At 39.6% G+C, this 16747-nt stretch overlaps 1 protein-coding gene across 2 annotated transcripts in view; it reads right to left on the bottom strand.

Moving 5' to 3' along the window:
• The window catches only part of COPA (COPI coat complex subunit alpha), a 39432-nt gene that overhangs the window by 15102 nt on the left and 7583 nt on the right, over positions 1-16747 (bottom strand). For both annotated transcript variants that reach the window (XM_046683352.1, XM_046683353.1), the window contains exons 4-13: positions 16152-16232; positions 14593-14669; positions 13773-13882; positions 8492-8601; positions 6987-7086; positions 6244-6379; positions 5633-5715; positions 3381-3531; positions 2118-2184; positions 1095-1170 (exon numbers count right to left, since the gene is read on the bottom strand). In XM_046683352.1, coding sequence (XP_046539308.1) covers positions 1095-1170; positions 2118-2184; positions 3381-3531; positions 5633-5715; positions 6244-6379; positions 6987-7086; positions 8492-8601; positions 13773-13882; positions 14593-14669; positions 16152-16232 — 991 coding nt within the window. The remainder of the gene's footprint in view (positions 1-1094; positions 1171-2117; positions 2185-3380; positions 3532-5632; positions 5716-6243; positions 6380-6986; positions 7087-8491; positions 8602-13772; positions 13883-14592; positions 14670-16151; positions 16233-16747) is intronic.

Below are 16747 nucleotides of genomic sequence, written 5' to 3'. Positions count from 1 at the left end.
TGGGGAGCCATGCTATTCAACCTCTTGCTCTCTTCTCTTCCTCCTCCTCTCTGCTGCCCATCACTAGGCTGCAGCTTTACTCCTTTACTAAGTATTACCTACCTTAAAAGATGAAGAAGAGAAAATAAAAGTGGTAATAAAACAAAACTAAGCTATTTTAAACTCTATTAATTGTAAACAGATGGGGAAAAAAAGCAAGGGGGTGGGCAGAGAGGGAACAAATCAAAAAATTTGTTCAGAAATGACTTAACTGATTAATTTATAGGGGCAACTCAATTTATGGATACCAAAGCCATATAGATTTTCTTTCTTCTTCCCATGATCACATTTAAAAGAGAGTCAATCGTATTAGCAGCAATAACGACACAGTGATACCTGCAATAGGGACAGAGCTAGCAAAATATTTCTCAGAATTTGTCAGTGGAGTCTAAAATATGAAAGAATGCTGATAAGAGTGGGGACCCAAGGAATAAACTTCTGACCTATAAAGCAACTGGAGGAAGTGAACTGGAAGGAGCATAAGCAAGACTCAAATCTATTCTGAAAATGTTCTGTCAGCAAATTCTAGTAGTAAAGACATCAAGAAGGGATGGTGGTGATGGAAGAGGTAGGCAGGGGTCTCAGCTGGATCCTGGGATCCCTGGCAGGGTGTGGGGCTGTTAGCAGCCTCATCTTTTTGACATGCAAAAAGGAAGCAAATCGAATCTGGATGTGGATGGGAGAGCATAAATTCCTAGTCCCAGGATGAGACAGTGCAAGATTGGAACCACATTTTTAAATAAATGAAACTACCAGGGTGAAAGTCATATCAGCTGACAATAAACTAGGACAACATGCTGTGCTGAAAGAGAAAATGGAGAGTTTCTAATAACCAAATTATAAAATATATATATCTAGCTGGAGTAATAAAATGGAGGAGGAACATGAATATTTCACACCATGGTCGTCTCTGATGCAATTGTCAGCAGCACCTGCCAAGAGACATGAGTGATGTGGCTATGGCCTGGGGATGGAATGTGAAAAACTCGAAGAGGAGTGATGATGTGGGTGAGGAGAGCTAGAAGCAGAGTCGGGTAGACAAAGAGAACGCCTACCATCAGGATTCTGGGAGTCAGCATCCTTGGGGATGGTGTACAGGTCATAGGTACTATTCTCTAAATTGCTGGCTCTCTGTAGAGGAAAGGGACAAATTAAATTGTTAGTGAGAGAAATCCAAGACAGCAGTTTATTCTGACAGAGAAAATAGTCCCATGGCACAGACAACAATCTGAAACTATACTTTTCTCACCCTTCACCTGGAGGTCATTTGAATATTTCTACAGCTAAAAACTGTGGGGCTGGTGGCTAAAGAACTCAGCATTCATGTCACTTTATTTTTTTCATCCTCCAAAGATGCAGATATGATTTGAATGAAAGCAAGGATTGCTCTCTGTTCCACAAATTAACAGACTATGACCCTAATATTCTGGTGCTCCACCTGAGTATACTCATCAACTTAAAAGTCTGTTTGAAGGGGGGAAAAAAAAAGACATCAAAGAAAAGACATTAAAGAAAATTGCCAGGAGGAAAGACTATTAAGATACTGAAGAAGGACCAGGATAAGACACTAGAAGTCATATGGGGAAAGACAGGTTTTCATTATTTTTAACTTGGAAAACAGGGCACTAAAGTTAAAATATCATTTCTTTTCTTTCCCCTCAAATTGTATGGCAAGAAATGAGGGGGGCTACTTTATGACCCCGAAGGCAACACCACTGAAAGGAACCACACTCAAAACCAGCTCTACTGTTTTCACCCAAATGGAGGGATCAACATAAGGGATCCTTTGCATAGAATATAGTCCTAAACTCTCAAATTACTTTTAGTGATCTGGGTCATTCATCTTGATGCTCATTAAGTTTAGAAGTTGTTAGCCTTATGAAAGATGTAAGTCCACAAACCCTTAACATGGTTATGACAACTGAAGTCCACCTGGTTTCAGCCTCTGATTACTGTGTTAGCTCTCTCAAAACGACCACTCAATAGCTTCTAAGAAGCCATCAGAGATTCACAAAGGGCATGAAAAAGAGACCTATGGGAAGCAGGGAGATCCTAGGAGGACTCCACGGATTACTTACCGTACACAGTAGGACGGCATTTTCTGCTGGATTGTACGACATATTGAACACTGGAAACTTGGAACCACTAGAGATATCCATAGAAAAAAGGGAAAATAGGGAAGAGGTGTAAGGCTAGAAGAAAGGAATTCCTCCTATACCTCCTACTTATCCAGTCTTTACACATATACTCACCACTTTTATAGTCAAGAATAAAAAAAAAATATTGTATGGGCCAGCCCAGTAGTGCAGTGGTTAAGTGCACACGTTCCGCTTCGGCAGCCCGGGGTTGGCTGATTCGGATCCCGGGTGTGGACATGGCACTGCTTGGCAAGCCATGCTGTGGCAGGCATCCCACATATAAAGTAGAGGAAGAATGGTGTGGATGTTAGCTCAGGGCCAGTCTTCCCCAGCAAAAAGAGGAGGATTGGTGACAGATGTTAGCTCAGGCCTAATCTTCCTCAAAAAAAAAAATATTGTATCTATTCTCCTTTAATGCTTAGGGACTTCCCTATCTAGCTTTGAGGAGTTTTAAAAAAGCAAACCCTAGTACAAGTCAAATTATTCAACAGTAGGTAGGGTTAGGATTCACTGTAACGAATGGAACTGGTTCTTCTTGGGTACAAATTCCTACACATATTTGCAGTGGACACCACAGAGTAACATGATGTGATTTGTCTCTGGCTAATTTCTCCTGTCCCTTAGAGTGTTCACATAAACCCATCTTTTTATTGTAGTGATGCTGGAGGGTGGTTATCAAACCCTCATGCCAAAGTTTGCCACCATGAATGTTTCAGCATGCTGATGCAGCTGGCTTTCCAAGAGGACAGTTCCTTTTGCCAGGCATCCCAGAGGTTATGGTATCTTCAGAGTTAAGAGTTTCCAGAGACATATATTTTGGTTTAGAGTCGTGTGCATTTTGCTGGAAAGCAAAGAAGAGCTACAAAAATACCGAATAAAGGCAAAAAGGCCTGTCACCATGTTTGGCTACTCTCTACCACGAAACTTTCTCTGGTTTGCAAGAGACCTGGTAAACTGTGGCAGTATAATTTCCTCTCCACAGGATCACTAGCATTCTCAACAGGGGAACTCCCATTCTCCTCACGGCCACCTCTTTGCTCACCATACTCCTAGGATTAAACTCAGCAGCTTCAGCCAATAGGGATTCCATCTGTGACAGGCAGATGAGATCCAAAATACCATTAAAAGAACAGAGTCCAGTTTGTGGGTATTGTATCATGGTGACAAGTGAGGGTTTGGAGAGAAGAAACAAGTCTGATTTACCTCCTCAACTGCATCACAGCCACATCTTTGGAGCTGTTGAAATCCAACTGACGTAAGAATCGGTCCTTGACATAATGCAGCATATTGCCATGAACAGCATAGGCTGGCCGTTCCCGTTCCAGTTTAAACACAATCATGCCACCATCATGGCCTGGGGCACAGGGAGAAGAGGAGAAAGAATCAGCTGCAGGCAAGAAAGAAAGCTGCATACACAAGGATGAGGATTGTATATGTATGCCAAAAACCAAGCAGGCAACTAAATGCATCCTTTATTTGCTTAAATTCTCACAATTCTTGGAATCTTTATTCAAATAAATTTCTGTGAATCCTTTCCTAATACTCTGTCACACTACCACATTTAGACATGCTCCTCTGTGTTCTGCTAATGCTTTATACAAACCTCTGTTATAGCACTTACCATCTTGCACTGCATTGTTTAGGTCTATCACCTCCACTCTACCAAGAGCTCCGAGAAGGCAGAAATTACAGTAATTTCCATCCTTCCACAATCTTTAGCTTATAAGAACATAAAAGTAGCTGCTGAACAAACGGATGCTAGTTTAAAAAGTCTTTCTGGTTCTATTTTTTTTTTTTGGTTAAGATTTTATTTTATTTTCCTTTTTCTCCCCAAAGCCCCCCTGTACATAATTGTATATTCTTCGTTGTGGATCCTTCTAGTTGTGGCATGTGGGACGCTGCCTCAGCGTGGCTTGATGAGCAGTGCCATGTCCGCGCCCAGGATTCGAACCAACGAAACACTGGGCCACCTGCAGCAGAGTGCACGAACTTAACCACTCGGCCACGGGGCCAGCCCCTCTGGTTCTATTTTTAAAAAACGTTTGGCTTTTTTCCCTACTAGCATCTTTCATCTCTTAGAGAAACCTTCAATCTTTGTCCTCCTACTCTGCTCTCCACACATAAACCAGATCATGTCACTTCCCTAGGCAACACCTTCCAATGGCTTTCCACTCATTCAGAATAAAATCTTAAATTCTAACCATAGCCTACAAGGCAATGTAGAATTTGGCCTGCTCTTACCTCCTATTACTTAGCCTCTTTACTCACTATGCTCCTACTGGCCTCTTTGACGTTCCTCAAACGTGCTAAGCATCTCTCATATCAGTCTTTGCATTTGCTCTTCCCACTGACAACGCATTTGTCATTCCCCTTCACTTTCCTAAACACTTGCTACAAAGTAGCCGACCCCACACTCATCCCTCTCTTTCTCCCTTACTTTTGCTTAACTCTTCTTCAAAGCACTTCTCACCATACATTGTTTTAAATATTTACTGTTTTATAGTAAATACAAATACTACAAATAGAACTTCCATAAAGTCAGGGACACTGTTTTACACACTGCTATAACATCAGCACCCAGACTAGGGCCTGACATTCAGTTTGTATGTGCTAAATGAAAGAATAAAACTCAGCTTCTAGCTCCTCAGTCTGAGAACTGCAATTGTCTAGTATTAGCCTCTTATGTCTCCTAGGAACTAATCAGAGAATGGGCTTTAGTGTTAAACGGATCTTGGTGGAGAAAACACTAAAAGAATTCTACTCCAAGAAGGTAAGAGGAAGGGCCCGTGGCTGAGTGGTTAAGTTCACGTGCTCTGTTTCAGTGGCCCAGGGTTTCGCCAGTTCGAATCCTGGGCACGCACATGGTACTGCTCATCAGGCCATGCTGAGGTGGCATCCCACATGCCACAACTTGAAGGACCCACAACTAAAAATATACAACTATGTACCGGGGGGCTTTGGGGAGAAAAAGGAAAAATAAAATCTTTAAAAGAAAAAAAAGTAAGAGGAAATAAAATGAGAAAAGCAGGGGCTGGCCCCATGGCCAAGCGGTTAAGTTCACGTGCTCTGCTTCAGCAGTCCACGGTTTCACTGGTTCAGATCCTGGACGTGGACATTGGCACTACTCGTCAGGCCACGCTGAGGCAGTGTCCCACATGCCACAACCAGAAGGACCCTCAAGTAAAATATACAACTATGTACTGGGGAGATTTGGGGGAAAAAAACCAGAAAAAAACAAAAGAAGATTGGCAACAGTTGTTAGCTCAGGTGCCAATCTTTAAAAAAAAAAAAAAGAGAGAGAGAGAGAAAAGCTTCAACCACCTGGCTCTGAGAATTCTATTTCTCCTTGTCATCTTACCATACATCTACCGGAGACAAAGTTAATGGAGAATCACTCTCAAGTCTTATAAACTTCGAACCAAAACAAGGAAAAAGAAAGAAGAAATGGCCCTTACCTGCTGCAAAGAGGTTAAGGTTGGGGTGGGCAGCTAGGACCCAGAAACGATCATGGTCCCTGCGGAAGGTCTGAACCCCAGTCCTAGGAAAGCAAAAGGTACACACACAAAAAAATATTAATTTCTGAGGAATTTTCAGCCCATCACATACAAGAGTATTGTGTGGTAAGCTGATTAAAAAATTAAATCAAGGACTGTAAACTGTATATCCTAAGTAAAAGGTAGTCATGATAAATTCTACACCAGGGAACAGAAAGAGAAAACTTCAACCTGACTCTATTATTTTGATATTTCAATTCCTCCCATTCATCATAATTTTCTACTATACTACTTTCATTTCATATTTCTTATTTATCTAGCTACAGAAGAACATGCTTACATTTAGAGGAGAAAAAGAATACACATGGAGATTTCTATTTGATGGAAAATTTGTAATTGTTAGCTGATCTCTAGGTGCCTTCAAGTTTTCATAATATATGATTTGTCTTTTCTACATGCTGAAGACAATGAGAAACAAACAGAAGTGTTCTAATCTAAGTTTTAAAAAGAGAGAAAGAGAGAGAAAGGGGCTTTCCCTTGGGTTTGGTCACACAACACTGAAACTTCCTTACCGCTTAGACATATCCCAGACTCGGATACTCTTGTCCTCAGAATTGCTGAGGATCAACTCTTGGCGAGGGTGGAAGACAGCACAAGACACATTGTTATAATGGCCCCGACAGGTATCAACCTCCCATGCCTTTGATTCTGAAGGACAAAAAAGAATTAGGTCATCACAACCCCCTACTACTATAAGTTTGGGATTTGGAATTATGACATACTCTAACCAAATGCTAGGTACTATTACATAATGCTAAGTTAGCAACTTTTTTCTAATTGGGCAATTTTCTTCATTTAAGCCTCTGAATCTTTACATATTACTTTGTTCTTTCATTCTGACCCTCCTATCAATTACAGCACCTCTTCTCCACCACTCTTTATCCCTTATCCTGCTTTATTTGTCACTAGCTGCCATATAGAATAAACCTAAGGTCCACAGGACAGAAGTTTTATCTGGTTTAGTCACTATTGTATCTCCAGAGCCTTGGACAATGGTTAATACAAAGTAAGTTCTCAATAAATATTTGTTGAATGAATGAATTATTACTCTTAACTATGTTCATACTGTTCAAAATCAGGATGCCATCACAGGAAAAAAGGGAATGAGGCAATTTTCATGCTCTCAGGATTAGCATAAGACAACCAACAAAGGTAGGAAGATGGGTCACTGAGTCCAGACCTGGCTTCTTCACATTGCTGGCCAGCAGTCAATTTTTTAGACATGATATGGTGATACTGTCACTGGTTGACTCACCATTCATGCGCCAGATCTTCACTTGACGGTCATCGGCCCCAGATACAATAAGGGGCATAGTGGGATGGAAGGCAGCCCAGTTTACTCCACGATCATGACCCTATGGAAAAAAAAAAAAAGCGGTTCTTCTAAAACGGCTTTATATCCTCTACTCAAAGCAAACCAATGGATTATGCTGGTGGTTATAAAAGACGTCTCTAATTTTTACTCTTCACGTGAAAAGACCCAAGGGACTATGCTGCTCTAACATTTGAACATGAGCATTACCATGTCAATTTATCCAGTATTACCCCTAAATTCTCATGGGAATTCCCAAATTTTTCTACTCCCAAATCCAGCTTCATTTACATTTGGGATATATTGCCTTGTCTTGTTACTTTTCTACTTGTATCTTATTTCCCCAATTAATTATTAACATCCCAAGAATAAAGACCAATATTATAACTTAATGAAGGAATTCTCAAAGCGTGGTCATGAAACTCTTGGATGATCCCCAAAATCCTTCTAGGAAACATGCAAGGTCAAAAACTATTTTCATAATAATACTAAGACATTATTTGCCTTTTTCACTCTTATTCTCTCATGGGTGTAGAGTTTTCCAGAGGCTACATGACATGTGATGATATCATTGCTTTGATGGCTAATGGAATGTGTCCTTACATATTTCATATCTTAAAAAATTCTCAGTTTTAATTTCAAACATGGTAAGAACTGACAGATATAACCCACATAAACAAAAACTCTTTGGGGTCCTCAATAAGTTTTAAGAGTATAAAGAGGTCCTCAGACCAAAAATCTTAAAAACTGCTGATTTTAAAATACCTTATACCTTTTTCATATAGTTGTATTCTGTACTGTAAAAGAATCATAGATGAGGCAATTTCAAATTAGCAGTATTTTTGAGAGGTATCATGCTATAATGAAATGTACCTGGATTTTGCAGTCAGACAGATCCAAGTTGAAAGCCTAGTTCTTCCATTTACTAGATACATGTAGACTTTGGTAAATTGCTTAATTTCTCTAAATCTCAGTTTTTTCATCTACAAAATGAGGTTTAAAATATCTACTAGAGTGGACAGCTGTGAGGATTAAATTAGATATTCTTAAAAACTAGTTCTTTCCCTTATGCTTTTCTATTTTTCCACCATACATGCAAGTTACTTACACAGGGGTTGGTTCTCAATAACCGATTAACCATCCCATCCCTATATCACTGCGAAAGGCTTGAGAATGGGCTCTGCTTTAGGATGGTGATGGAGTCTATGCCTGCTTTCTCCCTCTCTCCCCACTGAGTTTACAAGGCAACATAACTCTCCCTTAGGGGGCATATAAGCTTCATTTTTCTGTTGGCTCACTCACTATTCTATTTCCTAGTGCCTCAAACAGTGCCTGGCACCTAATAAGCACTGCATAAATCTTTGCTGAAGGAATGAATAAATGAATGGCATAGTGTCAGTTCCCCTGGAGAGACAACATATCCAGCCACTGGCTGTAGAGATAAATACCTCCAAAACATGCTTCACCACTGCGTCTGTAGTTCCAAACAGATCAACCCCAGTTATTCCTCTCACATCCGACTCCACTGCACCAGGGGACAAGTTTTTTTTCCTTAGACCTTTGAACGGGTAAGGAGTGGGATGAAAGATGCAAACATAACGTTACCAAAAAGAGCCCAGTAACAGGAGCAGCAAAAGGTACCATGATAGACTAACGTTAAAGAAAAAGGGAAAAAGAAATTTAGAGAGACTGAAAAAAGAAGAGAAACTCAAGAGCTCCTATTTCTTTCTAAAAATGTTCAAAATATTGAAGTACTTTCACTATCTTCTCCACCCTTAATACTTAACAGACCCACTACTGGGATTTCTTTCTAAAGAAGGACAATCCAAACTTCTGACACAGCTAACTACTTCTTCCGCAAACCTCACCTCAAGAGCTGTCTACATGAGCTAATGCCCATTTCCATTCTTCAAAGTCTTGAAATGTGGCCTCAAATGGTAAACATTCAATTTCCACTGTCAACTTTATGAAATCTATGGCAACTTTTCTTCCACCGTCGCAAAAAATTTTAAAAGAAAAGCCATTTGGGGAGGCCACAGTTCACTGTTTCTGTCTGGGAGCTTTTAGGCAACTCATAAGGAACTTCCAAAGAAGTTAAGGAAACTAGACCTATTAAATATAAAAACAGCTATTTGGTGGAAGATACTGTAAAACTAAAAACTATGCAAAAAATGTATTCATATCTTTCACTCGACCCTTGGGTGGGGGACAAAAAATTAAACTGTCATGTCCTTTTAAGCTCTTGCTTAAAAGGCTAGTTACAGATCTGAATATATGTATTTTGTGATTAAAAGTTCTGGAGGCTAGTTTCACCAGGAGGAAAACAATGGAAAAAAGACACCACGATAAGAAGAGTCTTATTTGTATAGGACCCACAGTTACGGCTCTACTACATCTTTAAAAGCTGATTATTTGTGCTATAGCCAGAACCGAAATTATGATAACAATACTACTGTCTTACATTGAAAAGCACTTTGTGGTTTTCAAAGCGCTCTAACATGTTATGTAATTTGATACAGATAATAATCTTTTGAGACAGGCGAGCAGGTATAATTATACCGGCTCATAGATGAGAAAATAGAATTGGAACTAAAATCCTATCTTTTGAAGTATTTTGGAGAAAAGAGGAAGACAAAACCCCCTGGCACTTGTAAAATAAAACACAAATATCTATAATGGGGGGAAATAAAAACTATCATTGAAAATAAAACCTAAGTAGTTTTTTTGTTTTTTTTTAAACATAGTGGCTTCAAGATTTTATTTTTCCTTTTTCTCCCCAAAGCCCCCTGGTACATAGTTGTATATTTTTAGTTGTGGGTCCTTCTAGTTGTGGTATGTGGGATGCTGCCTCAACATGGCCTGATGAGCGGTGCCAGGTCTGCACCCACGATCCGAACCAGCGAAACCCTGGGCCGCTGAAGCGGAGCACGCGAACTTAACTGCTCTCAGCCACAGGGCTGGCCCCAAATCTAAGTAGTTTTAAGCCTAAATTTTAGCATCTGCAGGAAAAGACAAAAATTTAAATTTAATGATCCTATTTATCTTCATTGTTATAAAATTACAATATCCCTCTTATATTATAGTGGCACCTAAACATTAGCATCGGAGAAGCAAGTGCTTAAAAGGACACAAAGAGTTTTAATTATCTTGTCCCCTGTCCAAGATGAGCATTTAGCCAATAGGTAGAGAGAAATAAAGCCAATGCTTTTTTAAAAAAAAATACACTCTCCCAAGGCTTCATAAATACATTATCATAGAGACGCCTCCTTTCACTTATTTCACTTGTCCGTTTAATAGGATCTGTCAACTTTTTCTAATGAGTCTGGTGTATGAAACAGATTCAAAGAAAGATACAAAGACAGCTGAGAGGAACTTCACTTCCAATAAGCTTCAACAAACACATTAAAAGGAAAGCTGTATGACAGAATGGAAGCCTTTGTTGTGCTTGCTTGTAATGATCCAGAAAAAGGGGAAGGTCAAAAACAGACAGATGAATAGTGACAGGCAGTGAAAAGATACTTAGAGAAGAAATATCCGAGCCTTCGACAAGCCACTCTCTAGGACTGAACGACAGATGGAAAATTTCTACAGCAGCTACTCAAATCCAGAGGGAGAGGAGGACACTCTCAGAATGGACCAGTTTGACACACGCTTCCCAATGGGGACCAGGGGAAGTAGTAAAAAGAGGGATGAAGACAGGATTTGGCAGCAAATTAATACTTTTTTAGTAGTCATTTCAAAGATTAAGCCTGAATTACATGAGCTTGACATGCAAAGGTGTAAGCACATTAAAATAATTTAACCGTCAGTTCACTTGTAAGCTCAAGCTAAAAAAGTAATCTATCTTCTACATCTAGGTTGTAAATATATTCCCTTCTAATCACATATTTTTTGCCAGGCTAACACAAAAGATTCAGGTTAAACTAAGCCCTGTGGGGCTTAATCCTCATGGGAGACATTTCAAGAAGACAGATCTTCCTTCAAAGATCTCTGTTTTCTCATTGCTTACCTAACTCAGAGTGTGCCCTTTCAAAGGGAGACACTCAGAAAAATTCTAATTTTCATCAGTCCTCTAAATTTGAGGATATTCATTGTCTGGCTCAGAACTAACTTTTTCCCTCTTGGAAATATTAGCTCTGGTCCCCAACAGACTTGAAAGCTAATTCCTCTTCCTGTGTTCAGACTTATTTGAATCCAGGCAAAAATAACCCAACTTAAAAGAGTATGCTGATTTCTAGAAAAAGAAAGAATGCAAAGTCTAACACAAAAGCTCCTTCCACTTGGTTAAATACCAAAGCATCTCCTTCCACTCTGGTTAAGGGGTTATTGGAAGTCAAGAGAGATGTCGAGTAAAGAAAAACACTTAGAAATGTCAAAGAGAGCATTAACATTAGCACAGCAAATTAGCACAAAACATTCAATATCACACATAGTACATATAGCAATTGCAATGTTATTATATAGTAATCCATGCACTTTACACATTCAAGAAAAAGCATAAACCCCAACTGGAGTCACACTCTCTCCCTCTCTTCTGATTTAGGGCCTTAATTCTGAAGCAAAACTGTTCTCCTTCTATAAAAGTGAAGAAAAGGCTTTCTTGCCTTGGACATCTCATGATCACCGGTGAGAATCCATCCTTCTAACTGCCCCAAATTGCTTTAGCTAGGCCACAGGGAACCCGAGGTGCTAGCATCAGGTGGCATAAACAGTATTCTTAAGGCTGGAGCAGTATAAGGCCCTTCTCAACCTGGTGCTCTAGGAAAGAATTAAGCCCCAATAGCCAAAGCATCACTTTATGCATGTTAACAAATTAACTTCTCTGTGATCTAGAATGGCATTACCTGTATACCATGCTTAGAAAAACTGAGAAAATATTTACTCAAAGTATTTGAGTAGCCTTAATTCTCTCACAGAACCCCAATTGGGAAAGGCTATTCTAAATAACTGTTCCTGATCAGCTGGAACAGGATGAGCTGGGACCCAACCCCACCAGGCTCCTATATCCTGAGACAGAGAGGGTGCTTTGAATGTGCACACAGTGAAAAACAGGAAGGCCACAGTTAGGTTACTGCGAGAGTGAATAGTAAGCTCCCTGGTACTAACGGTGAGGACAGGGCACAGGCTCACAGAGCCTGTGCCTAACCCCTCCTGCTGGCACAGCTGGTCACATCTGGGTGTACTTAAAAAGCCTAGCCAGTCTGACGAAAAACTGCAATGGCAAAAGCCCTAGCAAAGAGAGTACAGCAACCTTATCTCCAATACAGTCTTGTTTATACTGTTCCCTCCTAATTCTGAACTTTCGAAAACTGCAAAGACAGCACAATCTATAGGTTCTACTCTCCAACTGTCCTCATCTTCCCCTTGGCTTGTTTCTTGCTAGATGAATCTTAACCGCTATTACAACATTCTAAATGCTGCACCCAGGATCCCAAATTTTCAACTTGCTGTTCATGAATGGTACAGCAAGTACCATACTGCCCCAGCCCACATGTCACAGAGGTGTTGGGAAAAGTTATCGCCTCAGCAATACAATGCAGAAGGGTGACTCTTATTACCACAAAGAACCAGGCAAGGACCTACGAGAGGCCCCTCCTTTTATAGAATGAAAACAGTGTTTTGTAGTCTAGCCGCTGACCCTTCAGAGAACCCAAACTCCAAGAATTTCTAAGGCAACAACAAATAGAAAGAGACAATTCAGCAAGTGATAAGTAAATTTAACTGGGCAGAGAACCACAGCATTTGAAGTTCCATGTACCTATTCCAACTCTCAACAAAGCACTTCCATCTATCCAGCGTGTACATCTCATAGGTCCTTTCTCTGCATTTAAATTCTCTGCTTAGCAACTCCTCACATCTCCTCTATACAGCACTAAAGATTTAAATCCTTATTGCAAAATCAAGATACATAAACTGAAAGGAGGGATTATCCCAACTATCCAAAATCTACAAGTTATTTTAACTTCTGGTTCTAGAAGTCTGCCCATTAAAAAGTATTCTGGCGGCTGGCCTCGTGGCCGAGTGGCTAAGTTTGCGCACTCCATTTTGGCGGCCCTGGGTTTTGCCGGTTTGGATCCTGGGTGTGGACATGGCACTGCTCATCAGGCCATGCTGAAGCGGTGTCCCACATAGCACAGCCAGAAGGACCTACAGCTAGAATACACAACTATGTACTGGGGAGCTTTGGAGAGAAGAAGAAGAAAAAAAGACCAGCAACAGATGTTAGCTCAGGTGCCAATCTTTCAAAAAAAAAGGTATTCTGGACATAAAAATCCCTCTCCTACTCTCTATGCTGCTTACACTAGAAGAAATACAATAGACAGATTTTCCTATTTCTAAATGAGGCCATAGGATCCAAGAGTCCTGTTCCCTGTGCTAATCTATTCTCAAAATTCATTTCTGTCAAAGATGTGATTTTTCAAATTTTAGTGAAAAGCTTGATTCTTAATCAAATACTCCCAATAGTATATAGATTTTAACTAAAAACTGATCTAACTAAAAAGTGAAATTTTCTTCAAATTACATGAATTTTCTAGAGCAATTACTTTTCTTAGGGACTAACCCAAGATGAAAAACCATCAGAGCAGATTTAATACCCCAGAAACCCTATTATATGAGAACAGAATAGTCTAAATTCTCCTGTTCTAGGCCAACTATATTCACTATTTTAAGCAATTGCAGTTTTGCGCCAGACATGACTAAGTTGTCCCCTGAACTTGGGCAGCTCACCAGAAATATCCCAAACGCGCACAGTCTGGTCCAGGCTGGCTGATACAACCAGGTCTTCTGAGGGGTGGAACTGAGCACACATTACATAATGGTTGTGCCCCGTTAATACACTGCAAGAAGAGAAAAGAAAGACAATACCAAATTAGAGGCAGGAATCAACAGACTCCTACAGGCTAAATACCATTCTCCACATTCAACAGATGCAGATGCAATTATACTTTTTTGGAGGCAAAGGCAGGTTATCCTAACAAGCTCAGCTGTTTTAACGAGAGCTCTCTTCTTGCTTCTAATGCTTTAGTATTTAAATATTACTAATTTCAGGAGAACTGAGATTGCACAACTCTCCTCTCAGATTAAAGATATTAAAATACCAAAATAAATGGAATTTTAGTAATTCATACTGGAAACTATCTATTAGATTTTAGTGGGGTATTCCTCTTAAAGGGCATCATTATAAATGATCCTTACATCTTCATGGAAAGCTCTAGACCCAAACACAAAGCAGGACAGAGGTCTAGACCTTGATTCAGGTTTCATGGAAACAGAACTGAAACCTAGCTAAAAGTTTTGTTCTAAAAGCCTAGCTAAGTGATCTCCTTTCCCTGGTAAGAAATAATGAGAAAATCCAGGCTTAAACATTACTAATGAGATTGCCTTTATATTTATCATTTTGTACGTAAAAGCATCTTACAAATACAATCAGTAGTTAATCAGCACACATAGCCCATTAGGGAAGAGAGATGATTGTTCTGAAGAAAAGCTGACTATGAAAAAACTAAAAAGAATGAAGACTCTTTGAGCCCTTTGTCTCCTGCTTTACCAGACACAGGTTCTAGACTGCCAGTTCCATACTCGGATGGTCTGATCATCTGAGGCACTCAGAATCCATGGATATTCCTGAAAGATATTCCAGACAAAGGGTTTGAACATCAAACAAACATGTTCCTTCAGGCTCCTGTAACCATTTCTCTCTTTAGAAGGACCATTCCATTGACTAACGTCTCAGCTTTATTAGCAGAGGTACTACTGCTTCTCATTTATCAGGCTAGTTGTCTTCTCTTCCCCACCATTCTACAAGCTTTTCCCAACACTGGCACTTTCACCTATAAGATTTAAGACTGGAAGCCAGACAAAGGCATAATAGAGTCTCAAAGTATAATATTATACTATTAAATATTTACATTTACTTTCACGTGTGTGTGTATGTATCTTTATATTTGCATAATTAATCTTGTAAATTAAGATCCTGTGAAAAGATCTTCTCTCTTTAACTCTAGCATTGGAATATTGTTTTATAGTCTGACTTCTCCCTGTCAGACCATTTAGTCTCAAAAAGTTCCCAAGTCTCAGTAACCAAAGCAGAAAGCAACATATAAAAACAATTTAGCCCTTCTAGAGTCTATAAGCTTGTTGAGAAAAGCATTTCTCATTCACAGTTGTATCTGCAGTATTTAGCACAGAACTTAGTAAGTACAAGGCACACATATATTTATTGAACTGAAAAAATAAAAGAAAATAAGGTTTTCCACAACCTTCCAGCTAGATGGCAACTTGTACTAGGCAAGAGTCTTTAGCAAGTCCTCTTTGATGGGGACAGAGTCCCCATCAAATAGACTACCTGAGTGGTTATCATTTTCAAATGTTTCAGTTATAATTTTTGCAATCATTCTACCCCATTCTATCCCAAAATTTTTTAAATTTTAAAAAAGGAAACTTAGCCAAGAAATTCTAGTTTATTTCATTATATTCCTTCTAACTTAATTCAAGAGACTTAGTTTACTGAGAGTCAAGGAATAGTACAAGATAATTCTAGTAGCATAGAATAATAGATTCAGTCAGGCTGGAAGCAGCTTAAGAGGTTGGGAGTCTCTAACGTATAACTCAGTATCTGTCTATTATGATATCTGACATATCAAAGAAGGTAGTAAGCCTGGCTAAGGAAGCAGCCTCTATTAGACCCTAAAATCCTAGGATAAAAGCGTATGAATATTAATGCTTTAAAATATTTACTAGTTCGTCAAAATGGCATCTTACCTTGGCCTTCCTCCAGACACACCTACTTAATAATGCCCCACATGGGATTAGCCTGCAAACTTTTGTCTGCTAGCTCAGAAAACCTGAAATAAAATCTGCACTTTTCCTGACAGAGAATCAATGCCTTCCTCACAGTCCAGTGAATCTAATTAAATTAAACTCAATATAACCTGAGTCCTTCCTTGTAGAAGGAAACAAAACAGAAAAGTCAACACTACATAGATCCTAAAGAGCCACTCCAATAACAGTTCTGTTACGAAAGCATGGGTTCTTGAGGAGCAAGCAGAGGATTCCTCCTGGGAAAGTGAAGAACGCTCTGGAACTAGAGCCACCGTGGCTACTTACATGATGAAAAAAGGTGGTGCGGATGTAGTCTAGGTGCCCAAGCAACGTGAAGAGACAGCGCCGAAGCTTGTAATTCCAAACCTGCAAAGAAAGAGATCCAACTAAGGAATAAGACATAAGGGCCTTGAGCGTCTGAAAGGCTCAGCTTTCTCAATAAACAAGTTTGGACTCATACTTTCACACTTCTAAATAGGTAGGGAGTCTTGTTTAAGGTTGGAGGGAAAAAGACCCAGGATGAAAATACGTGTCAGCTAAACAACATGTGGGGAGGGGAAAAAGGCAAGGTTAGGGAAAAACTGAAGATAAAACGATGGAAAGGTTTTTCTTTTCTTTAGGGAGAAACCATCTATTTAATAAGATGAGACAAGTTGCTTATCCACGACTTAACTTGAAACTCTTCTTTCTACTGCATAGTTGCATTCTTAGCTTGAATACAGACCCCTTAGCACTTTACCTTAGCTCAGGATAAAAAAGTAGGGCAGATACCATGACTCCAAAGGAAACAATAGCACAACATAAGGCACCATCTTCTCTTACACTCTTAACTTGGTAGCAAACAATGCCCAAACATTCACGGTTTGTACTCATCTATCAGG

The sequence above is a fragment of the Equus quagga genome, chromosome 13 (genome assembly GCF_021613505.1).
Source record: "Equus quagga isolate Etosha38 chromosome 13, UCLA_HA_Equagga_1.0, whole genome shotgun sequence".
NCBI lineage: Eukaryota > Metazoa > Chordata > Mammalia > Perissodactyla > Equidae > Equus > Equus quagga.
Note: the sequence above shows the minus strand (reverse complement) of the source record. Positions and strands in the feature narration are given on the sequence as shown.